This window comes from Diabrotica virgifera, chromosome 1 (assembly GCF_917563875.1).
Source record: "Diabrotica virgifera virgifera chromosome 1, PGI_DIABVI_V3a".
NCBI classification, from domain to species: Eukaryota; Metazoa; Arthropoda; class Insecta; order Coleoptera; family Chrysomelidae; genus Diabrotica; species Diabrotica virgifera.
In genome coordinates, this window is record NC_065443.1 from 55,111,917 (window position 1) to 55,138,103 (window position 26,187).

The 26,187-nt window shown below is 33.4% G+C and overlaps 1 protein-coding gene across 1 annotated transcript in view; it reads right to left on the reverse strand.

The window, feature by feature from the left end:
* Positions 1–26,187, reverse strand: part of LOC114328603 (ATP-binding cassette sub-family G member 4) — a 244,690-nt gene that overhangs the window by 36,756 nt on the left and 181,747 nt on the right. The window contains exon 6 of the mRNA XM_028277492.2: positions 23,275–23,390. Coding sequence (XP_028133293.2) covers positions 23,275–23,390 — 116 coding nt within the window. The remainder of the gene's footprint in view (positions 1–23,274; positions 23,391–26,187) is intronic.

The following is a 26,187-nucleotide window of genomic DNA, read 5'->3' on the forward strand; positions in this document are numbered from 1 at the left end:
ATATTGGTGACAAATGTACCCAAAATTCACGTAATTAACACGTCGGTCTGTTTGCTGGGGTGTAGGAAGAAAACAAGTTTCTTGGTTAGAAAACATTCGTGAATGGACTCGACATCAAATGCAGTTGACAATTATTTCATATGTTGGAATATTGCCATATTCTCAATATTTCAGAAGTTCGAGAAGCCTTCGCAATGGTAATCGCCAACGCAACGTCGGATAATTCTGATATGGCACGTGAAAAAGAAGATTTATAACAGACTCGACAAACACAAGAATTGGTGTATCGTTTCCCTACTTTTCTGTACCCTTCTTTGTGCCCGCCTGAATTCCATAATTGTGTCGTAGTCTTCTCAGTAAGTAGGATATTTTTTCCAGTGCTCACGGAACATCAATTGTGTCAAAATGCAATCGATGAGTTTTGTGATTAAAAAACGGTCATTAACTGCTGTTGTACACCTTCTGTTAGTGCGGCAGATTCGTGCAAATATTATAAGAATTGCACATTTAATGATACAAGCATATAATTTGGTCCACATATACTTCACATATAAAGGTTTAAATTCAGATATCAGGCGCCCTCAGATTTTGTCTTTTACAAATATGGCGGACATTTAAATTGGGCGATTATACATGTGACTAATAGCACGATATCTTCTAAATGAAAAGTCCCATTTCAACCAAATTTGGTACATATGTTGTTTTTGTTATTTACAAGATAGATGTCGTAAACTAGAAGAATCGGTTTACCAGGAGTTGTGTTTTTCCTGGTTTTTTATGTAAAAGTATTTTATATTATGTAAATAATTTATTTTCAATTTCTTCTCCTGTATATATTCATCATCATCATTCTCTTTGCCTTATCCCTATGCGGGGTCGACTTCCCTAATTGCATTTCTCCACACAATTCTATCTTGGGTCATATCAATGTTAATCCCCTTTACCAACATGTCCTGCCTTATCGTCTCCCCCCAGGTCTTCTTTGGTCTTCCTCTCCTACTCCTTCCAGGAATCTGCACTTCAGCTATTCTTCGTATTAGGTGATTAACGTCTCGACGTTGAACATGACCAAACCATCTTAACCTATGCTCTCTCATTTTGGCATCAATTGGTGCCACACCTAGACTTCCCCTAATATACTCATTTCTAATTTTATCCTTCTTTGTCACTCCACTCATCCATCTAAGCATTCTCATTTCCGCCACATGCATTCGTTGTTCCTCTTTCTTTTTCACTGCCCAACATTCAGTTCCGTGCATCATAGCCGGTCTTATGGCAGTTTTATAGAATTTTCCCTTCAGCTTCATTGGAATTTTTCTGTCACACAACACACCACTCGCTTCTTTCACCCTGTATATATTAATTTTTCAAAATGGTAATACCACCATTAAAAAGAGCGTAAGAATATGTTTTAGGAAATATTTTGAACTTTTTAGTTATGTTCATTACCATTTAATAAATGCATAACGTATCTTCACATATACCTATGTGTGGCAGATTCGCGCAAATATTATAAGAATTATTGTGAATTTAAAGGTAGAAGCATATAATTTGGACCACATATAACACACATAAAAAAGTTCAAGTTTAGATATGAGGCCATCTTAGATTTTGCCTTCTACAAAAATGGCTAGCATTCAAAATGGCGGCTATACATTTGTAACTAATAGCACGATATCTTTTGAACGAAAAGTCCGATTTCAGTCAAATTTGGCATCAAGGTTCTTTTTTTGATGAATAAGGTCGAGGTCTTGAACCGGAAGAATCGGTTTACCAGAAGTTGTGTTTTTACTGTTTTTTATGTAAAATATGTTGTTCTTTTTTTTAATTCTTTCACCCTGTGTATATTAATTTTTCACAAAGGTAATACCCCCATTAAAAAGAGTGTAAAAATATTTTTTATGAAAGATTTTGAACTTTTTAGTTATGTTAATTACCATTTTTAATAAATTCTTCTTCTATGACACTAACATGGCTATTCTGACTTTGTTGACTGCTGCCCTGAAAAGTCCGGTAGTGGTTAAGTTAAACCATTTTCGCAGGTTATGCAGCCAGGATATTCTTCTTCGTCCTGGACCTCTTTTCCCATGCACTTTACCTTGAAGTATGGTCCGAAGTAGGTCATATCGTTGTTCATTACGCATTACATGGCCCAGGTATTCCAGTTTGCGACGTTTTATGGTTACGACTAGTTCGCGCTCTTTACCCATTCTATGTAGAAGTTCTTCGTTGGTAACTCTGTCTATCCAGGAAATCCTCAAAATGCGTCTATAGCACCACATCTCAAATGCTTCGAGTCTCTTCAGTGATGCTTCAGTTAAGGTCTATGACTCCACGCCATATAAAAGAACGGAGAATGCGTAGCACTTTAGTAAACGAATTTTTATTTCCAATTTTATATCGTGGCTGTTAAAGATTTTTTTCATTTTGACGAAGGCTGATCTTGCCTTCTCGATCCTTATCTTAATTTCCGTCGATTGGTCCCACTGTTCATTTAAGTTTGCACCCAAATAACAAAAGTTGGTGATTTGTGTTATAGGTTGTTGGTTAACTAGTAATTGACCAAGTGGTATCCTATTTTTGCTTATAACCATGTATTTGTTTTTTTTTATGTTAAAATCAAGCCCAAACCTGCTACTTACTTCTGCCACCCTGGAGACAAGTGTCTGCAGACCTTCAAGACTGTCTGCAAAAATGACAGTATCATCAGCGTATCTTATGTTGTTCAATCGTTCTCCGTTTATAAGTATTCCCTCGTCTATGTCCGTTAGCGCTAGGTTCATAATGTGCTCTGAATATGCATTGAACAATAATGGGGACAATATACATCCCTGTCGCACACCTCTTTTTATCTTTATGTCGTCTGTTAACTGATCCCCTACTCTAACAGCTGCAGTTTGTTCGTAATAGATATTGTTTATTATACGGCGATCTCTGCTGTCTAGACCAATTGAATTTAATATTTTCATCAGTTCGTCATATTTTATTTTCAATAAATACATAACGTATTTTCACATGTACCTATGTGCAGCAGATTCATTTTGAATGACCGCCATTTTTATAAAAGACAAAATCTGAGATGGCCTCATATCTAAATTTAAATCTTTGTATGTGTAGTGTGTGCAGTGTTGCCAATCGCATTTCTCTAGATTATCCGATAATCACTCGAAAAATATCCGATTTGTCACGAAAAGGTACGCTAGGTCAAAAAATATTCTGTTATTAAAATCAGTGTTGCCAATGTTATTCTTCTAGTCCCCCTAACAACCATCAAATAACAAAATCCGTTGTTCGTACGCCAATCAGTTGATTGTAATCAATTATCATTATGATAATTACCATAATTGATTGATTAATTAATTATTAATTATCAATTAACGTAACAATTATTAAGATAATTTATTAATTAATCTAATCTCATAATTGTAATCAATTATGTTTTCAGCAACCCAATCAAAGTTGACATTGACAGTAATTAAATATTTGATATTGATCAGTTGATTCCATTTCTGATTAGCGTTCGAACAACCGCAACCGGCCCTTTAATCTACTGGATTCTCTATTTCAAAGTTTAAATTTCAATTTTCGTTTATAGATGAAAATCTCTTATCCTAGCTGATTATTACCTAATTCATGTATGTAAACACTATTTACTTACTATTATTATATTATTCGTATTTTGTATTATCGTAAGTGTTAAATTATAAATAAATAAATAAATCTAAATATTTCATTATTTGGATCGTTATATTAATTTATTATAATTATTTAAGTAAAAAAAAACACTTTTAAATGTTATTTTATTAAAACGTAATAACTACCTAAAACTAGGTACTGGAAAAATAAATAATAAATAAATCAATACAAAATAAACTACAGCTACATTAACAGCATAGGCGCAAAATTTCTGGTCAATGCTTTTAAAATGCATTATTTTTTCGAGTACTGAGACAGCTAATAAGTATTATTTAAAAATTTAAACGCAGAATGAAAGATTACATTATTACCGAGGGCCGAAAGTCTCTGAAGATTTCTATAATTTTTATTCTAATATGTTAGAGGGGTAAAAGGAAAACAGAATATTGAGTGTGATTTTTAATTTTAAATATCTCATTCAAAAGAAACATTTTGTTTATTCTAAGGGACTTTCAGCCCTCGATAATAATGTAATATTTCATTCTGCGTTCAAATTTTTCAAAAATATTTATTAGTTTTCTCAGGAATCGAAAAAAATTAATAAGTTTAAAGATTATTGGTCCGAAATTTTGCGCCTACGCTCTTTTAACAACTAAAGATTTATTATAACTAAAACAATAGAAATGTATTTGACAGTCTTGTAGTTATTAAGGTATCAAAGTTATTATCCATAATACCCGTGGTGCGTTCAACGTTAATGCCCGACTAAATAATTTTTATAGGCAAAAAGTTTGAAGGATTTTTGAGTTAATTAGTAGATATCTAGATACAACTAGTTTCAAATAAGTAGATTTTTCTACAACCACTATTCCAAATGCATTTTTCTGCACAATTGTATGTTAACAAACTTAATATTTTCTCACAGAATAACTGACAGTAGTGTGAAGAAAAGTGACGTTTCTGTGCCGGAAAGTCCTTTTCTGCATAGTACCATTACATTCCTCAAAAAAATCATAAATATAATTAGGTATAACATTAGCTTCTAATAACACAAAAATATACTGGGTGATTCATTAAAACTAAAGAACATGGACTATGCTAGACTTTCGTGACGCACCCTGTATATTTAAATCTATGTTTATAAAGGGCCCATTTGAATTTAAAAGTTAACGGGTACAGCATTTTTTAATAATTTTCTAAAATAAGTACACAGACAATTTTATTCCATAAGTAGTTTCAATAATTTCAAAATTTCACCCTGTATTATTGTTAATTATATTTCGTTAAAATTGGTTGTTAAGCAGCTTTTAAAAATATAAAAATATATAGGGTGTTCCAATAAAAAAAACATATGGACTCTGCCAGGCTTGCGTCAATCACCCTGTAGATTTAAATTTATATTTAAAAAATGCACATTTATATATATTAAAATCGACGGGTCCCAGCGCTTTTTATAATTCTTTAAAACAAGGACACAAATAATTTTATTCCAAAAGTGCCTTTCACACTGTATAACGGTTTTTGAAATTTGAATTGGATTAGTATGCCTTAAGTGGACGCACTTGTGCATTTAAATTATAAACAAAAGAATCGGCACATGTCCCTTTTGTCAAAAGATGAAAAGTATCGGATGTCACTAACATTCATCCAGTATAGGCTATTTATAAAAATTTGGGTGGAACCAAACAAAATTAATGTGTTGTTGGTGTTGGGAATATATGAATGAGAAAGTTTTAGTCAATGGTAGATACACTGAAAAATATCCGCAAATATCCGATTTATTTAAAGGTACGAAGAAGATACGACAACTCTCCAAAAGGTACGCAAATCGGATAATTATCCGCCGATTGGCAACACTGAGTGTGTGTGGTCCAAATTATACGCTTTTTCCATTAAATGCACGATAATTCTTATATTATTTGCACGAATCTGCCGCACATAGGTTCATCATGTGAAGATACGTTATGCATTTATTAATTGGTATATAACATAAATAAACTAAATAACTAAAGAGTTCAAAATATTTCCTAAAAAATATTTTACGCTCTTTTCAACGCCGGTATCAACTTTTTGAAAAATTAATATGTACAGGAAGAAATAATTGGTAAAAACAACATGTTTTTACATAAAAATCAGGAAAAACACAACTTCTGGTAAATCCATTCTTACGGTTCAAGACCTTGGTCTTACACATCAAAAGAAGAACCTATATACCAAATTTGGTTGAAATCAGACTTTTCGTTCAAAAGTTATCGTGCTATTAGTCACATATGTACAGTCGCCATTTTGAATGCCCGCCATTTTTGTAAAAGGTAAAATCTGAGATGGCCTTATATCTAAATTTGAACCTTGATTTGTGTAGTATATGTGGTCCAATTTATATGTTTCTACCATTAAATGCACAATAATTCTTATAATATTTGCACAAATCTGCCACACATAGGAACATGTGAAGATACGTTATGCATTTATTAAATGGTAATTACCATAACTAAAAAGTTCAAAATATTTTCTACAAAATATTTTTACGTCTTTTCAATTGGGGTATTATCTTTTTGAAAAATTAATAAATACAGAGGGAAAAAATTGAAAAAAAAAACATTTTTACATGAACAACCAGTAAAAACACAACTTCTGGTAAACCAATTCTTCTGGTTCACCAGATGCATCTTATAAATCAAAAAAAAGAACCTATATACCAAATTTGGTTGAAATCGGACTTTTCGTTCAAAAGTTGTGGTACTATTAAACACATATGTATAGCCGCCATTTTGAATGCCTGCCATTTTTGTAAAAGGCAAAATCTGAGATGGCCTCATATCTAAAATTAAACCTTAATATGTGTAGTATATGTGGTCCAAATTATATGTTTGTATCATTAAATGTGCAATTGTTTCACATATCGGCCGCACTATGTATCCTAAAACGACTGTTAATTTAAAATAAAATTTTCAGTCTCTTCATGGTGTGAAGACATAGACTCTGACAGAGACGCTCATGAAAAAACTAGAAGAATTCGAAATGTGGGCGTACCGACATATTATTTATATATTCTGGACCAAACATGTTACCAACAAGGAGGTAATCCACAGAATCGGAAAAGAGAAACGAAATCGTAAGAACAATTAAACAAAGAAGACTTGAATATCTAGGCCACGTATTGGGACATGATAAGTACCGTCAACTGCAATTGATTATCCACGGGAAAATAGAAAATAAGCGATAGCCAGACAGGAGAAGACACTCGTGTGGGTTCTCAGAATTGCCATGTTAATAGCCAACGTTCGCAACTGACAGGGCACTTGAAGAAAGAAGAAGTCTCTTCATTAGTGGCGTGCGGTGACTTTTTCGAAAGGGGAAGCGATTCAATAAGGATATAAAAATATTTTCTTAAGGGTCGAGGGTCGAGCAACTTTCCACCTGATAACACTCTGATGCGCAGGGGCTCTCTATCAGCAAAGTACTTAATTATATGAGACGTCCTGCGTACAAGGACTCACACACTAAATCCGTGATGCGTGAGGCACTCTATTCCCGCTATTTCTAGTGACTAGTGACCTATCATTGATCTGTATTGCTAGCTCGGGCCTTGAGTCCTCGCGCCGGGCTTGGTTTTCTAAAGAAGAACCATAGTTAAAAAAAAATATACTCCGAGGCATTTTCCACAACACACAACTTTCACTAAAATGACACTTATTTATACTCGAGGTCTATTCTCCTATCAACTTCTGATAATTGTTGAATGCAGTCTTTTTTAATGGATAATAGGGCTAACTTTCAAAGTCTGTCTTCCCTTGTTGAATTTCTTTTAAACTCTTAATTTGAAACTTTTAATGCATCTTAATACTGCAAAACTTCGTTCAACTGATGCACTTTTGGCTGGGATAGTTAGTAGTACTAATTCACACAACTTGACCACTTCACACAGCGACTTGTTTAAACCAGTAGTTATAAAGAAATCCCAGATTTCTGGGTATTTCTTTATCATTCATGTCAGTTGTTTCATAAATGATACTTAACTGAGAATGCAAAGCTGGGATATCAAAAAATTTTCATTATTTAATTGTAATGACATAAATTCCTCTGTGGGAAATTTTGATGAATTATAATTAGAAATATTAAGATTATATATAATTCTACAAATTTTAAATCGTTAAAATTTTGAAAGCTAGAATTCATTTGTTGTAGAATATTATCAAAAGGTCTCTTTGTTTCCTCTGTTTTCTCTGTCTCTCTGTCTCCGAAATTATCAATCTTCATTATTTTTCTTTCATGTTCAAACCCCACATGTTCAGTTTTATCCCAAATATTTTTAAACTGCTCTCGTTTTTTTAATTATCGTATTAATAAAGTCATCAATTTGTCTTATACAAAATGCAATACCATTTGATTTCTGTAAAATGTCAAATAAAAGATCAGTAAAAGGAAATATCTCTGCAAAAAATTTAAATCGAAATATTCTTTAAGCGAATGTATGTAATACCTAAGCACCCCTTAGCAGCAGTAACAGTCGGAGCATCTCACTTTCGGGAAGGCGATACGACGAGCGCTTCCATGGCATACCAAAATTCGCGCGACTAGTGGCTGCGGTCATTGAACCCTGACCAATTTTAAAAGAGACAAATGCATGACAAGCGGCGATTTTGAGATGCGCTTCTGCCAGGAGTGAACCAAATAGTTGAATTCTGTGCATATTGAGTTCGTTCGTACGCGACTAATTTTTAATATTTTTCAATGCCTATTGGCTAGGTAATATGTAGATTATTTGGATTAGGGAAAAAATTTTATTATTAAATATTAATTAATAATATATTTTCTTATATCGACGAATAAATAGGGAAGCGGCGCTTCCCCCGCTTCCATGGACCGCACGCCTCTGCCTTCATAGATGTTTAGAACATTTTATACTATATACTAACGGCTACTCAAGTTTTGGTTTTACTCAATACATATAATATGCGTTTCTTTATGATATAGAATTACAATTCGTACCGATTTAACTTTTTTGCAACCTCTGACTGACAGCATCCTATTGATTTAAATAGATTAGGTACCAATAAGCGTGACTAAGGGCTTGTTCATATAAGAGCGGTTTGCCAACGTCGACGCCGCGATTTACCAGTTTAAACGCTGGTAAACTGGCGGTTGAATATGTACGATGTAGAGCGGTTGCATTTGTCTCTATGTTAACTTAAACCGCGGCGGTTGGGTTTTTCAGGTAAACCGCGACGTTAACGTTGGCAAACCGCTCTTATATGAACGAGGCCTAAGGGCTTGTCCATATACAGGCGATTTGCCAACGTCGACGTCGCGGTTTACCTGTTTTCTTCCTGTTTTCCTTGGTATTAGGGTGAAACTTCAAAGGCGGCATTATTGTGAGATCAACAAAACAGGTAAACCGCGCAGTCGACGTTGACAAACCGCCCACATATGGACAAGCCCTTAACACTTACTTTTTTTATAACCAATAGGTTTGTTAGTTCTTTTATGATATTATTATGAATTAATTATGAATTAAAGTATTTTAGATCAAGTTAATATAACTGTCTACATAAATATCTTCAGCGCATAGATACTCGTACACACATCACTTATAAAATTTCGTCCATAAATATAAATTTGTCTACACTGATTTTGTTGCATAATATATTCAACGGATTATAACAAAGTTTTAAGATAATTTTTTATTCTTATAATAAAGAACTTTATGATGAAAAAATAGGTTATAACAACTTCAAGGTGAATTTTTTATTTTTAAATAAATATCTATTCAGTTTATCAAACATATTTGAAGGTCTTGTGTCAAGTGCATTTAAAATTTAAGACAATTTTTTATTCTTATAATAAAGAACTTTATGATGAAAAAATAGGTTATAACAACTTCACAACTACATTTTATTTAATCTTATATCTTTCGAAAGTGTGTGTAAAGCCCGTGAATTTTTTATTGTTAAATAATTATCTATTCAGTTTATCAAACATATTTGAAGGTCTTGTGTCAAGTGCATTTAAAATAAAAAAGTGATTGTTAAGTTATAGATCATAACAATATTATCACTAGCTATCAATAATTTTGTAACATTGTCAGTATTAACAATAATTTTTTATTCTAGCCATACCTTGCCAAATTATCTGGAATTCGACAAGTAAATACTTGTAGATAAGTCCATATATTTTTGATAATTATGTTTAAAATAATATATGACAGTAGAGTTCAGTGGCGTAACAAACTCCGTCGGGGCCCCCCGCAGGATTGGAAATGGGGCCCCCTTTAAAAAGTTACTAAATACGACTTGCGTACAAACCGGTCAAACTTACAGATCATAAAAATAATACATATTCGCGGTGTACAAGTACTTGGAGGGGATACGAGAAACGATCGTGCGCGAATAGCGGAGAAATATTGCAACTTTCTTAAATAATTCATATTGTCAAATGAAATTGTCAAATTGACGTATATTTCATACCTACTGTCACTGAAGAAGAAAAATTATATATTGCTCCACAATATTGATATGATATGCAACTATTATATAAACGTAAATTTAGTTAATTGTATTTTGCTTGCAGTATTGCATTTTAATAACTAATTTTATTTATGTTGTTCTGGAGCTATTTCCTTGTGAAATTTTTACAATCAACTATTTTTAATGGGAAATAAGCCACAATTTTACCAAAAAAATGATTTTATTAACGTTTCGAAGCCCAAATCGGGTTTCGTTGTCAAAATACAAAATACTACTAAAATAAACAAAAATGTTGTTGCTAGGTAAAAAATTCTTCTAAAATGTATTTAATCTGACTCATTTATATTGAATTGCCAATAGCTTAACTCTAAAAGCTTTTAAAGCTTTTAAAAATAAAGCTTTTTTTTAAACATTAAAAAAAATTAATGAGTTTTCCCCTAAAAGTGCTTTATTTTTTGGTTTTTTGACAGATAAGAATAATATGAGCTTTAACTTTGCTTTTACTGTATCGATTGACTTCATGAATATACCATTTTTTATAAGCTACATTTTTGCTAAAAATATTTTTTTAATAATATTTAATTCGAGAAAAAGTTTTGAGTTTTTTTTATTGAAAAATAAACAATTTCACTCGCAATTACTCGAAAAATATTGAACAAAAGTTGTAGTCCACAGTACATCGTTTTTTTAAGATTATTAGAAAAGTCTTAAAAATGTTCTTAACTGCTTTGTTTGAGCGAGTCTACCACTTTCTGAAAAATTTTAGAGTGCAGGTTGGGCGTCTTTCCGCGTCCCGCGTCATTAATATATTTACATTGTCGGACTAACGAAACTCAGCTGTAAATTTGTCGAACAAGAGATCGACAATCTTTATTAATTAAATATAAGTATTTTAAACTGAAAATTAAGAGTTTTGTAATAACAAACCTACCGCGCTAAACGCTAAACTTTATTTCACGTTAAGAATAGAACATTGCGAAGACAGCCCCATACATTTCTTATGAACGATAGAAGCGCGCCGATGCCACGGCGTACTGATTAAAATGAATCGTATATCGGCAGTCGAGTAGCCACCCGTGCCCGAGAGGTTTGTCAACACTGATCTCCATAAGCGCAATGTTCTATTTTTAACGTGAAATAAAGTATAGAATGATATCTTGCGGGTGTCGGACTCTACGATTTTGTTATCACAAAACTCTTAATTTTCAAAAATGAATAACCATTCTCAATGTCAGTGAAAGCTTAGACTCTTAATTTTCAATTTATTTAAAGTACTTATATTTAAATAATAAAGATTGTCGATATCTTGTCCGACATATTTACAGCCGCGTTTTTTTAGTCCGACAATGTAAATAAGTTAATGACGCGGGACGCGGAAATGCGTTCAACATGCACTCTGAAAATTTTCAGAAAGTGGTAGACTCGCTCAAACGAAGCAGTTAAGATAATTAAAACTTTTGTAATCATCTCCCAAAAAGGACGATGTACTATGGACTATTGCTTATAATTAGTCAATTTAACCATTTCCGGACTTAATTTTAAACGTATGTTTTTTACCCCCAAGTGGAGGGTAAGTAGAATCAAAATCCAAATTTTCAAGCAAATCCGTTGTGACGCTGATAATTACACTCCAAAACGGTCATTTACTGGGCTATCGGTGTATACATGTACTGTTTATGACAACTTACATTTTTCATCTTTATTGGTATAGAATAAAATATAACAAAAATTAATAAATTATTACATTATTGCATAGTATTATTAATGAGAGGAACAACTTTCTTCGTGCACTACTATCAGGGAATATATCTAAAATTTTATTAATACATATCTATCTGATGGACAACTTTATTTTCAATACTACACTGCTTCAAAAAAAAAACGTTACGTGTGTATGCGTAAAATAATATAAAAATGACAAATTTTTACATATCTTAGACGACAAGATGGGGCCACCCGCAAGCTTCAAGACTTAAACATGTAATCCATCTCCTGTATAATAGATTAATAGAGAAGTTCCTGTAGAATAGATGGACAACTTACAGAACCTATAGACATTCACAATGGTATAAGGCAATGGAATAAGACTCATTGAGCCCAATTCTCTTCAATTTAATCATGAATGAAATCCTCAACAGCATCAACAAAGGAAGAGGGTACAGAGTGGGAAACCAAGAAGTAAAAATACTAAAATTTAGCATTTAATGTAAAGAGAAAGCCCATTTCTAGAATTAGAAATATTGTTCTAAAATTCGGCAAATTGCAATTCTTAAGTCTTTCAATGGTCACGTACAAAGCATTATAGTTTATTGTCGTCACCATAAAAGTTTCGGAAGACCGGAAAGAATTGAGTTTATATATGTGAGATGATCCACTTGCCGAACATGCCTATTGAGAAATTTACGTTCTTAAATTTAAACACACAACGTAAAATAATATAACAATAACAGATGTTTACCTAATATCAGACGACAAGATGGTTACCTAATATCCATGATCAATTGGGGCCCCTGACCGATTGGCCCCCCCGCAAGCTTCATGCTGCGGGAGCCTCTGTTACGCCCCTGGTAGAGTTCTTTAGCAGTATTTTTCCCAGATCTATAATTATATTTTTCTAACAAAATATTCGCTAATTTTTCATACATTAGTTCTGCCACGATTCCTAGTAATTGTCTTTTATAACAAAACACCTTGCCGATCTTTATTCTATCGATCGTTGAATATACCTAGGACTTATCTTACTTACTCTGTATTATTCATAATAGAGCCTACATGGTATGGTTCTTTTCATGAGCATTTTTCAGTGCGTCACAAATGATAGAAAAAAGGCAAGTTAGTGATAATACACATTTATGACATTTATTCTAACATGACATATTAGTTAAATCTGACAGTTGTCACATTTTATTTGCAATTTGGCATAAAAACGAATCAATTGTGTTTATTGCATTTATAAAATGGTATTTTCTTTGATTTGTATAGTCTTATAAATTGTACAGATTATATTCGTAATATTATTATATAATTAGGAAATAATTCCTTTTTGGATTATGGCGCCATCTATCGACAACTAGAATAACTAGAATAAATGTTATAAATGTCTGTAATCACAGACGTGCCTTTTTTTCTGACACATACAATTTAATGCGTTAGAAACAAATAAAAAAACTGACGCACTGAAAGATGCTCATGAGAGAAAGCATATCATTTATTCCTAAAATCGGAAACAACCAAACAGAGATAAGAAACTTGGCATGTTACGAAGTGGTCAGATAATTTAATTACTTAGCCTACGTTATTACTAACAGTGGTGGATACGAAGACGAGATTCGTAGACGCATGACAACGGCCAGATCGGCAACAGCCAAACTCACAAAAATATCGAAGAACACTTGGTTACCATCATAGCTATATTAATTTTATTCACTGCCACCCTAATTAGCATGCTTGTATCAACACCATACCAATCTCGCAAGTTCTTAAACCATGAGGTTCTTCTTCGTCCTGGACTGCGTTTGCCTGCTATTTTTCCTTGCATAATATTTTACAGCAACCTATATTTGGGATGTCCTATATTTATTTATATTTACAACCTATATTTACATGTTCAAAATACTCCAGCTTTCTCTGCTTGATACTTTTTATAATCTCAGTGGTCTTGCTGAGACGTTCTAGTATTGTGGAGTTTCGAATCTTCTCCACCCAGGAAACTTTTAAACTTCTTCTATAGCACCACATTTCGAAAGCCTCAAGACGATTTAGATCGAGTTTATTCACAGTCCAGGACTCGACACCATAAAGTAAGACCGAGAACACGTAGCAGCGAAGTAGGCGGATCCTCAATGCGAATTTTAGGTCTCTGTTACACAAGACCTTGGAAATTTTTATAAAAGCGGCTCTGGCCTGTTTTATCCTAGATATAATTTCGCCGTGACTTTCTATGTTACAACTTAATTGTTGTCCAAGGTAAACGATTTTATCAACTTGCTCAAGTTTGGTATTATTTATATACATATCTAGACGGTTTTATATTCTGTTGTTTCTTCTTCTTCTTCTTATGCAATCCACTAATGGATGTTCGCGATCACGTTTGACCATTTTTCTCTATCCCTTGCAGTATGTATGAGGTCTCCTATGTTTTTTAGTCCTGTCCATTGTTTGACATTACGGAGCCATGACATTTTCTTCCTGCCCACTCCCCTTCTTCCTTCGATCTTTCCTTCAATTAAGGTTTGCAGAAACTCTTTAATTGTGCACATCAGTTGTCGTTCTGTACCAATTCTTCTCAGGATTTCTTCATTTGTTATTCTTGCGGTCCAGGGAACTTTAAGGATTCGTCGATAGATCCACATCTCAAATGCCTCTAGCTTATTCATTGTGTTTATTTTTAAAGTCCATCCTTCCATGCCATATAGGAGCACCGACCATATATAGCATTTTGTGAATATTAATCTTAGGTTTAGGTCAAAGTCAGAGTTCGTAAAGACGTTTCTGAATTTCATGAATGCACTTCTGGCTTTTTCTATCCGACATTTAATTTCCATATCCGACATCCAGTCTTCACGTAGCCAGGTTCCCAGGTACTTAAACTTTCTTACGCGCTCTACATCTTGGTTGGTATATGCTAGTCTTGCATTTTGATGTTGACATAATTGACGGCTGATTATAAGGAACTTCGTCTTTTTTATGTTGATGCTAAGTCCCATGTTCTCGCTATGCTCTCCAATTTTATTAAGAAGGTTTTGGAGGTCTTCTATATTGTCTGCTATTAAGACCGAATCATCCGCATATCGTATATTATTGACCCAGGTACCATTCACTTTGATGCCGCTTTCGCATTCCTCAAGAGCTTCCTGGAAGATACTTTCTGAATATAGATTGAACAGTAGTGGGGAGAGAATGCATCCCTGTCTTACACCTCTGAGAATTTTTTGAGCTTGCGTTGTTTCATTATCCACCCTGACGACAGCTGTTTGATTCCAGTAAAGAGCCTCTATGCAACGAATGTCTTTTTGATCTATGCCGAGTTGTTTTAGTATATGTACGAGTTTATGATGTTGTACTCGATCGAAGGCTTTTTCATAATCTATAAAGCACATAATTACATCTTTCCTCTGATCGTAGCAGTTCTGAGGTAGCACTTGGGTTGCAACTAGTGCTTCCCTGGTACCCAGGCCTTTTCGAAATCCAAATTGTGAGCAACCAATAACCTTATCGCATTTTGTGGAGATTCTGTAGTGAAGAACTTTGAGGAATATTTTTAAAGAATGGCTCATCAGACTTATCAGTCGGTGCTCTTGACACTTTGTTGCGTTGTTCTTTTTTGGCAAAGGGATAAAGGTAGATACAAGCCATTGGACAGGGAATTTTCCTTTTTTATAGATTTGGTTGAAAAATCTTTGGAGTATCGTAATTCCCTCTTCATCTAAGAATCTGAGTAACTCAATAGGAATTTTATCAGGTCCAACTGCTTTCCCGTCTTTCGAGGTATTTATTGCTCTAGTAATTTCTTCAATTCTGATCTCGGGACCAGATAGGTTGTTAATATCTATCACTTGTTCCTGAACGACTTCTATCTCAGGCCTCTCGTCTGCAAAGAGATTTTTAATGTATTTTTCCCATATGAGTTTCCTCTCTCTATCATCTTGTGCCATTTTTCCTTGTTCATTTTCTAAGTTAGAAAATTTCTTTTTTCTGTATATTCCAGCTACCTCATTTAGTTTCTTATGTGGGTTGTTATCATCATGTTGTTTTTGTAACTGTTCCATTTCCTCACACTGTTTCTTTAGCCACTTATTTTTTGCCATTCTTATTTCTCTTCTTATGCGTTGTTGTTGTTCTCGATATTTATCTCGGTTCCCTTGGTTTTTATGTTTTCTTCTTTCTTCGAACATTGCCAGAATTTCGTCAGTCATCCAACTTTTCTTTTGTATTTTTTGTTTATAACCTAATTATTTTTTAACTGCATCCGTCATTGTTTCCTCTATGGCTCTCCATGTGTTATCCAAATTAACTTCTCTTTCTAGTTCTACTTTTGTATTCTTTGTTAGTTCTTTGTTTAATTTCATACTTAATTCTCTTCTGGTATTCTCATCTTTAAGTTTAGCATAGTCTATTGTTGGTTCTGGTTTAGGTCTTCTCATATTAGTGATTTTTATTTTTATTTCTGCTAAGAGAAGGACATGGTCTGATGGAACATTGGCGCCAGGGTATGTACAAGTTCTAGTTATTGATGATCCAAATCTTTTGTTAACCATTATGTAATCGATCTGGTTTCGAACTATACTCTCGGGGCGGTCCGCTGGAGCTTTCCATGTATATAAGCGTCTAGGTGGTAGCTTGAACCAGGTATTAGATATTTTCCTATCTTCCTCTTGGCAAAATTGATATAGTCGTGCCTCGGTCATTTCTCTCTCCCGTACGGGCCTCTTAAATCGTCGTCTCTACCTCTCCCTATCTTGGCATTAAAGTCGCCCATTATGAGGTTTACTTCATGTCTCTTCACGTTACTAAGCAGTTGTTTAAGTTCTGCGTAGAACATTTCTATATCTTCTTCTGTTGAGTCCGATGTTGGGGCATAAACCTGAATTATGTTGATATTGACTGGACTGGCTTTTAGTTTGAATAAGGCCATATGGTCTGAGAGTGGGAAGAACTGTATTACCGATGCAGATAATTTGCTCGTGATTATTATACCTACTCCCTTTCTGTGGTTTTTATCCTGGTTTCCAGAATAGTATATAACTGCCCCTTCGACAGCACACCTTCCTACATCTGGCCACCATGTTTCTGCTATCCCCAAGACATCTATCTTTAATTTCTTTACTTCTTGGATTACGTTATTCAGCTTCCCAGCTTCATACAAACTTTGCACGTTCCATGGTACGATCTTCATTTTACTTCGTAAGTTCAATTGGGTTAGGCTTTTATCATTTAACTGCGTTCCCCCCGGAGATCCCATTGGGGAACTGTTTATAACTCCGGAAATTTTATAATTAAATGGCGTCATTGTGATTCTCTTGGGATAATAAGTAATGAAGGTGGTATCCCGTTGCCTTCCTTCATGCCATTTCTTGGCTTGAGTTTCGGCCGCCCACTCTGGGTCAGACGCCGTTTGTACCCGCCCACTCTGAGTACAGACGTTACAGTTTCACCATATCTGGTTACCCTCACTTAGTTTAGCCTGAATACCAATGCAGTTGCCTGGGGTGTGGCACGTGGAGCCATAAGTGAGAGTTAGGTGTCTTGCGAGGACCAGTTATCAAGAACCATCTCCTGTCTATGACACTCGATGTGGTCGTTCCGATAAACGGTACTACCTCTGCAACTTTCTGTTGTTTACTTATTATGATTATTTTGGTATTCCAGATCCAGACCTGCCTCCCTACAACTCTCAACGACACTATCAAGTAGTGTTTGCAGATCTTCTTGACTAGAGGTTTGGAGTACTGTATCATCCGTATATCGCAAATTCTTGATGACTTCACCGTTCACAATTATTCCTTCTTGTTTTTCAGAAAGTGTATTTCTGAAAATTATTTCGGAGTAAACGTGGAAAAGCAGTGGTGACAAGAGGCGTCCCTGCTGTACTCCCAAAGAACACTGATATTACAAAAAAAAAAAAACACAAAATAACGCCTTGTTTGAACATTAATATTTCCTTTCGCCACCTACGCTTCAGAGACTTGGACCATCGAAAAAGCAGTTTGTTGCGCATACCATGAACCCCACATCATACAACTAATTCAATACTAGCAGAACATAAAAACTAGACTCAACACAACTATCAAGTAAAATATACTGAGATATTTTCGACATATTTATAACTAGAAGAAGAAAAAGCATGGAACGAATGATAGTTGAAGGCAACGTAGAGGGCAAAATATCCAGAGAGAAATTTCCCGTAAGATGGTCGGACCAAATAAAGGACATGACTGTTTACTCATTCTCCGAAGCAAAACAACAAGCACAGGAGAGAGATAAGTAATTACATGGCGCCACTACATCCTTACGAAGGAGAAAAGATAGAGGAGAAGGTATCATTCACGATCTTAAGAAACTTGCTGAAGCTAGATGACAATAGAAATATATGGAATAGTTTGATAGAATAAAGATCGGCAAGATCGGTCCTCTATCAGCAGTTGTTAAAGTATGTACAATATACATTAACCAACAAAAAACCCAATGAATATACCCTGTATATTGAAATAAAGATGAATATCTATAAATTATTTAGCGTTGCTCTTAGAATGATTTTTTTAAGGGGGAGGGTATGGTTTGAAATCAACATATCAAGCACATTTTTGTGATTTTTTTTCGAAGCTATGGTAAAAATATTTTATTTTTAGATTAAATAAACATATTAAGTACAGTTCAAAGAATATTTAAGAAAAAATTCAATCCAAAATATTGAAAAATAAGCCATTGCCGACAAATTTTGGCAGGCAGCTCAAAAAAAATGGATTTTGCGGTGGACATCAGAACTCATCACTGGATCATACGAAACAAAAAATTCAAAAAGATTTAATTAGCTTACGAGTTTCGCGAGGTAACAACGTCAAGTTTTTTTTTATTTTTAATGATTTTTGAATTTTTGGTATCACTCAGAAGTCAAAAATACGAAATTTTTGATAAAAATTTTGTGAAAACCAACAGATTTAATATTGTTGAACAAAAAATAAGCACTAAACGAAAAATATCTCGAAGTTGTTACCTCACGAAATGTCTAAAGAAAATCTGGGAGAGATTAAATGTCCAGCAAACGACGGCACTGTTGCCAGATTTACCTTTTTCCTTTTAGCGGGAATTTTAAAATTAGTCCAATGCCACTTTGATTTTAAAAGAGAGTTCTGTATTCTTAAATTTTAAATATAACCTTACTTTTACAAGTAATTAGGATTATTTTATTTACATGTAAATATTGAAACAAGTATTGTACTGTGTCATAATTTAAAACTCATATGTTGCAGTGTTTTGAAAAAAAAAAATGAAGCTCAAAAGAAATATACTTATACAGTACAAATTATTTTTTAATGGGAATGGAAATTTACGATTTCAAAGGTGAAAATGTGTTGGGATAGTATAGATGGACACTTTTCTATTTTAGTATTAAGTGGTTACATAATTATTCAGAATATTAATAAAATTACTAGTAATTTGAATTAGTTTTAATATGTATTTTAATAGTGTATTAATTCTCATCATGTATCTGGCTAAATAGCTAAGTGCTAAAGCCGCAAAATAAAAAAAAATGAAAAAAACATTCTTAGTGGCCTAGCACCTTTACTTTACCTGGGGGCGAGGCGAGTTAATAAATTCTATTTCCTTATTGCAGTCATTTTGTGACGGCTTAAGAAGTTACATAAATGATGTCTTTAGGCTGTGAAATTTTAACCATAGAAAGACATCTTTATGACTTGTAATTACATGATATAGGGCTTTTCACTCAGTCATTTGTTTCGAGCTTCTGTCATGTGTTGTCTAATATTAACATATCTATGTCATATGTTATTGATCTTGCCAATGATACAAACCAAAGACGTATGACGTAGATATATTAATATTATGTGACACTTGACCGAAGCTCGAAACAAATGACAATCGATGAAAAGCCCTATTCAATAGGGCATTTCATTCACAGTCATTTGTTTCGAGCTTCTGTCATATAATATTAATATATCTACGTCGTACGTTATTGGTATATACCAATGATACAAACCAAAGACGTATGATGTAGATACATTAATATTATGTGACTCATGACAGAAGCTCGAAACAAATGACAATCGATGAAAAGCCCTATTGGCGTCTGCATATCAGGATCCGGTAATACTATATTATTTATCAGTGATCAGGATATTGCTGGGTGTACACAAGTAAACAACACTTTTTTGATTAAAAGGTTTATTTCATTAAATCAAAACTTACATGGATACAATTTAAATAAGATATTTTTTCTATTTAAGGCAATATAATATAAGATATATATTTTAGTATAACTCTCCTACATTAACAAGCTTTAACACATTCAGTGGCCATGACGTATGGGTAGCATCACGAAGGTTTTACGGAAGGTACTGACGACACATAAGTTATGTGAGTAGTACTGTGTAACTAAATAAATGATTTAAGTATGTGGTACCAACCAAGTGGAGCTTGTTCGAGATGGGCACCAAACATGTTAATCTGGTCATGCACAGAGACTTATACTATAATATGTTATATCTCATATTGCTCACTATTGTAATGAGTGAGCCTGCATACACGAACTATAATATATTATTATGGTTCTGTGTATGCAGGCTCACTCATTACTACTGTAGTGAACAATATGAGATGTAATATTATGAGATATACCTATTATATATTATGGTATAGCTCTCCATGAGTGCAATTTTTAAACTTAACTGATAACAACTAATGGATACCCTTTTATCCAAAATTTTATGAAAATTTTGAATGTTCATAGTGGTATAAATTCCACAACCCCTTCCTATAACAATAGGCCCATTGTTGGATGTTATTGCAGTAGTTCTACTGGAAATACTTACTAAAATTGTATGTATCTGCATCACTTAGAAGTCTACCCAAAAAGCTATTAATTCTCTCTAAACCATCATTAATACGTCTTGTATACATAATAGGATTTTTTTCAGAATCAGATATTTTATTAAGATTTACTTACCATGCCCTATCTATGTGCCAGGCACTTAACAGTCTAGTTGGAGCAATACCCATTACATTTGACGAGGCATTGTAAAAGGTGTCGCTTATGCCTAATATGAAAACATTTGACTATACATATAATACCAACACAGACATGTATTTAAAAAAATTGGTAAATTAAAGTAGGTATCTTTTCTATTTGAAAATAAGAAAGCAGTACAAAATCCATTCCCAAATTCATCTTTTACTAATACTGTCATAAGTTCAAAGTCATAGGAATTGAGCCCATGAGTTCCATCGATTGCGATAAAGGATTTACCAAACTTAATTAACATTTCCTTTTGGCACAGTATTAAGGAAAATAAGACAAAAATCATAAATGTTAAATTCAGAATGAATATCCATTAGTATGCCCTGTTGTTTGTAAAATAATATTGGACATGAGTCTGTAAGCATTCAACCCAAAAATAAACACTGGTTGCATCATCATTGTACATATACCCATCTTTCAAATCAATGCCATAAGAGAGTTTAATGTTTGTGATATCTTTTCTTGTAAGTAAATCAATTCTTTTTAATTCGCCTCCTATGCTATTATGCTATCCTGAACAGTCTGAAGTTTACTAAAAAAGTAAAATATAGGTATAGGAGAATCAAACACACTAGTTTGAAATTGTAAACTGTAGTAAATATTCATGAGTAATATTTAAAAAGTGATTTAGTGGTAACATTCTTGTTTTAAATTATATTGTGTATATCGATGGTGGAAAGGCAGGACCTCATAACTGAAAAATTTGTATAAAATGAGTTACTTCGGTTTTCGCTTTAGAATAAGTGTATCAGCACCTATTAAACAGCTTTTAGAGCTGGGAAAGCCTTTTGGAAGCCTTCCGGAAACTTTCCCAGCTGTAATCGCTGTTTAATAGCTGCCGATACACTTATTCTAAAGCGAAAACTGAAGTAACTCATGTTATAAAAATTTTTCAGTTACGAAGTCCTGCCTTTCCACCGTCGATATGCAAATATTGTACTTACATTTTTTGAAGAAAGTCTCAAAATAAACTTTGAAGAGATATTTATCTGATTTTGGTATTTATGTAAGTGCTCTTTATCATCCTCATGCCCGTAATGTGTTTTAAAATAGTTTCAATATTTTTAGATACTATTATTCGACTAGTACACCAAATAAACATTTTGCAGGATCCTTGGGATTTTAAAGCTCTTTCTCTATCTTGTTTTGTAAAATAATTTTTTGAGGATCACATACATATACATTCATAATAAGATGTTTCATGTTCTTGTTCTCTTCCTGTGCCATCCATACAGTGCAAATCTAAAAAAAACAACATAACAGGTGATTACATGGGCAGTTATACTACTTACAGCTTACTTTGTATCTAATATATTATCTAGTATTACTCTATTAGTATCTACCTACATAAAACTATCTTTGAAATCTAAATTTTTGATATCAACATCAACCTTAATACTTAAAAAATAAATAATAATGTGGAAGTTACACGTACCTACCTAAAAGTTTTTGAATTGCAATTTTATCAACTGGAAAAGACTGCAACATAATGAGTTTGAAATTATGACACAGCACAATATTTATTGTTTCAATTTACATTGTAGATAAAATAATAATAATAATCCTAATCAGTTGTAAAAGTAAGGTTAAGATTTTTGACTTGAGAAAACAGAACTGTCAAATTTAAAACCAAACTGCTATAAAATTTTAAAATTCCCGCTAAAAGGAATCTGGCAACATTGCCGTCGTTTGCTGGACATTTAATCTCTCCCAGAAAATCTCTGCAAAATTTCAGGTAGATCGGTCAAGTATTTTTTCAGTTACAATGTCCACCGCATTTGAAAAAGCAGTTTTGAGAGAAATGCGTTTAAAGTTTTGACAACTGCATCTTCATCTTGTGATTTGTCTGCCAAATCGTAAAGTGATGAACATTGGAATATGGTTTTTGAATTGCGGAGTAATCTACAAAAGAGAAGGCAAACAGTTGTTTAACGTTTCTCACTACGCTCAAGCGTGCTAGCGCGAAGCCGCGGCAACGCGAGTCGAAGGTAGGGATATTCAACACCCTGTATCTCTGGTAATTTTACTCCAATTATTTTGAAATTTTCAGAGAGTATTGCTGAAAGTATGCACTTTTATTTGAAATAAAAAAAAATATTTCAAACCATACCCCCCCCCTTAATAACAAACATTCTATTAAATGAAAGTTTTCAATCTAATAGCACATAAAATAAAAAAATATTACTCTACGTCCCACCAGATTGAAAACAATGGGGACCTTCTCTGGTTACACCACCGAGGCTTCTAAAATATGCAAGCCATAACGGATGCTGAGACTAAAGAATATGAGGGAATTTTACAATTTATAATTCACGTCCCATCTGCTCAGCGCGGTAAAGTTCCAACGAGAAAGGTTCCCTTCGTACTCCAATCAGAGTAAATTAAAAATGAATTGTAATAAATATTTTGGCTTACCTTATCTCTGTAGGCTTTAATAAATCCCCGTCTCATAAGAACTCCTAGTTGATGGAATTGTGATGTGGGAAAAGAGGATTCATCACTGCTAACAACTCGTTTAATAGGTTTGGGACCTACCGAAGCAGATTTAAATTGACATTAAAATATACACGCCTGTATCTCGCGTATCAAAAAAAGTCGATTAATAGCAAGCTGAACATTTGTAAATACTACCTTAACGGTGTCTAGTAGGACAAACTTTGATGTACGGGAACACTGGAACTGGGGAATATTTAATTGTGGAACGTGTCATCCTGATAAGTTTATGATTTTGAAAACTAGCAGGTTGTTTTTAAGTTTGGTTAATAGCAAACTTTATATTATATATGAAAAAATTTTTGTCCACCACGTAGAATATTTTTTCAAATGACAGGAATCATGTTGGTGATAAATAGCAGTCTGATTTTTGCATGAGAGTTTATAGTCTAGGCGCCAAATAGAGGTCACCGTGTCCTTTTCAATTCTGATGGACAAACTCAACGGTTTCTTATGGATTTTTGGCTGCTGATTACGAATTTCGAGGGTGGAATTCGATCTGAGTGGTCAAAAAATTGTTATAAACAATTTAATTGTTTATAAATTGTTTATAAGGCTCTGGCTCATAAAATAAAAGAGATAAAAAAGAATGTTTCAAATAAAATTTGTTCGTTAATAAAAAACGAAGAAAAAAACGTTTACTAAACTTAAATCCACCAAATTAGAACTCAAGATATTGTAAAATTAGTGCACACTGCAAATTGCAAATTGCAAAATAAGTACTTTTCAAAGCTTTATCGATCGTAACTCGGCTTCTACGCATGCAAATGAGCCATAGAAGGTCTCATTTTAAAGTTTAATGAATATGATTCCAAACAAAGCTTGTTAAATTACTTTGTCTTCATTTGTTTTCAAGTTATATCCGTTTAAAGTCAAAATTTTCTTAAAAATATTCTAAATTAATTTGATTATAAGGGTTTCAAGCAAATTTGAGCTATAAAGATTTATACCTTAATTAATAATAATAATAGAAGAACTCAAAAGGAACATTTTGAGCTTAAGCAAATGTTCGTATGTTTATTTTTTGCCAAGATATCGATATTTTAATAGCGCGCTCTGAGGCGCGAGATTGACTCACTGCGTAAAGGTTCACGAGCAAAGGGCTTGTTTATATGTGGGCGGTTTGCCAAAGTCGACTGCGCGGTTTACCTGTTTTACTTGATCTCACCCTAATGCCGCCTTTGAAGTTTCACCCTAATACCAAGAAAAACAAGGGGAAAACAGGTAAACCGCGCAGTCGACGTTGGCAAACCGCTCACATATGGACAAGCCCTAACTTCTCGATGCAAATTATAATTTCTATGTATATTATATACGTTATCTTCATTTTTAATTTTTGAAGATCCTAATAAAATTTTATCATATAATTTTTATATAAATCATCATACTGTTTCATTCTATTTACTTTGTCTTCTATTTTTTGTACTAAATGAGAAAAAAACCATTAAAAACTAATATTTCAGAAATATAACTAAAAAGTAAGTTGATATTATTTATTAATACTATTTTTACAAACATTATCTTTCATGCATCTGCATCGAGATATACAGAGAATCTCAGCTTTTTTACATCTGCATAAGTTCTTAGAGCAATTTTTACAGTTACATGGTGGTACTAAGTATGTTCTTGTGGGTAGTAAAACTAAAACTTTCTGGGGCTTCAGAGTCTAATTATCTAGATGATATCCATATAAAGTGGATCTAGTTCTTTTGCAACATCATCAAGACACGTCAATTGTGTGTATGCCGCCACAACATAAATGCTCGTCTTATATGCAATGATGATGCTTTAAAAGAACTCGATTCATTTTTATATGGATATCACATATTGGCTCATTTGCATGCGTAGAAGCCGAGTTACCATCGATAAAGCGTCAAAAAATACTTACATACTTAACGGTGAGCCGCTTTTGCGCCTCATAGCGCGCCATTAAAATATCGATATCTTGACCAAAAATAAACTTACGAACATTTTAAAAAGCTCAAAATGTTCCTTTTGAGTTTTTCTATCATTATTGTTAATTAAAGTATAAATGTTTGCAGCTCAAATTTAGTTGAAACCCTTATAAACAAATTGATGTACACTTTTTTTTAAGAAAATTATAACTTCAAACGGGTATAACTTAAAAAAAATGAAGATAAAGTAATCTAACAAACTTTGTTTGGAAGCCTATTAATGAGGCTTTAAAATTAGAGACCCTATGGCTCATTTGCATGCGTAGAAGCTGAGTTACGATCGATAAAGCTTCAAAAAATACTTATTTTGCAATTTGAAATTTGCATTATGCACTAATTTTACAATATCTTGAGTTATAACTGTTGGATTTAAGTTTAGTAAACGTTTTTTCTTCGTTTTTTATTAGCGAACAAATTCTATTTAAAACATTCTTTTGTATCTCTTTTAGTTTATGAGCCAGAGCCTTATAAACAATTTATAAACAATTAAATTGTTTATAACAATTTTTTGACCACTCGGATCGAAATACACCCTCGAAATTCGTAATCAGCAGCCAAAAATCCATAAGAAGCCGTTGAGTTTGCCCATCAGAATTAAAAAGGACACGGTGACCCCTCTGGCGCCTAGACTATTAATGAAAGGGTAAAAAATCAATTGGAAGTTCTGTCCGACAAAATACATGGGACGTTTTCGTAGTCTGATGTTCGAAACCTGTAAACTGTTCCACAAATAAAACTTCCCCTCTTCCAGTGTTCCCCTTCATCAAAGTTTGTCCGACTAGACACTGTTAAGCTCTTAACAAATTTTCAGCTTGCTATTAATCAACTTTTTTTTGGTACGCGGGATCCAGTTCTAATATTCTTATTTGTACATAATATG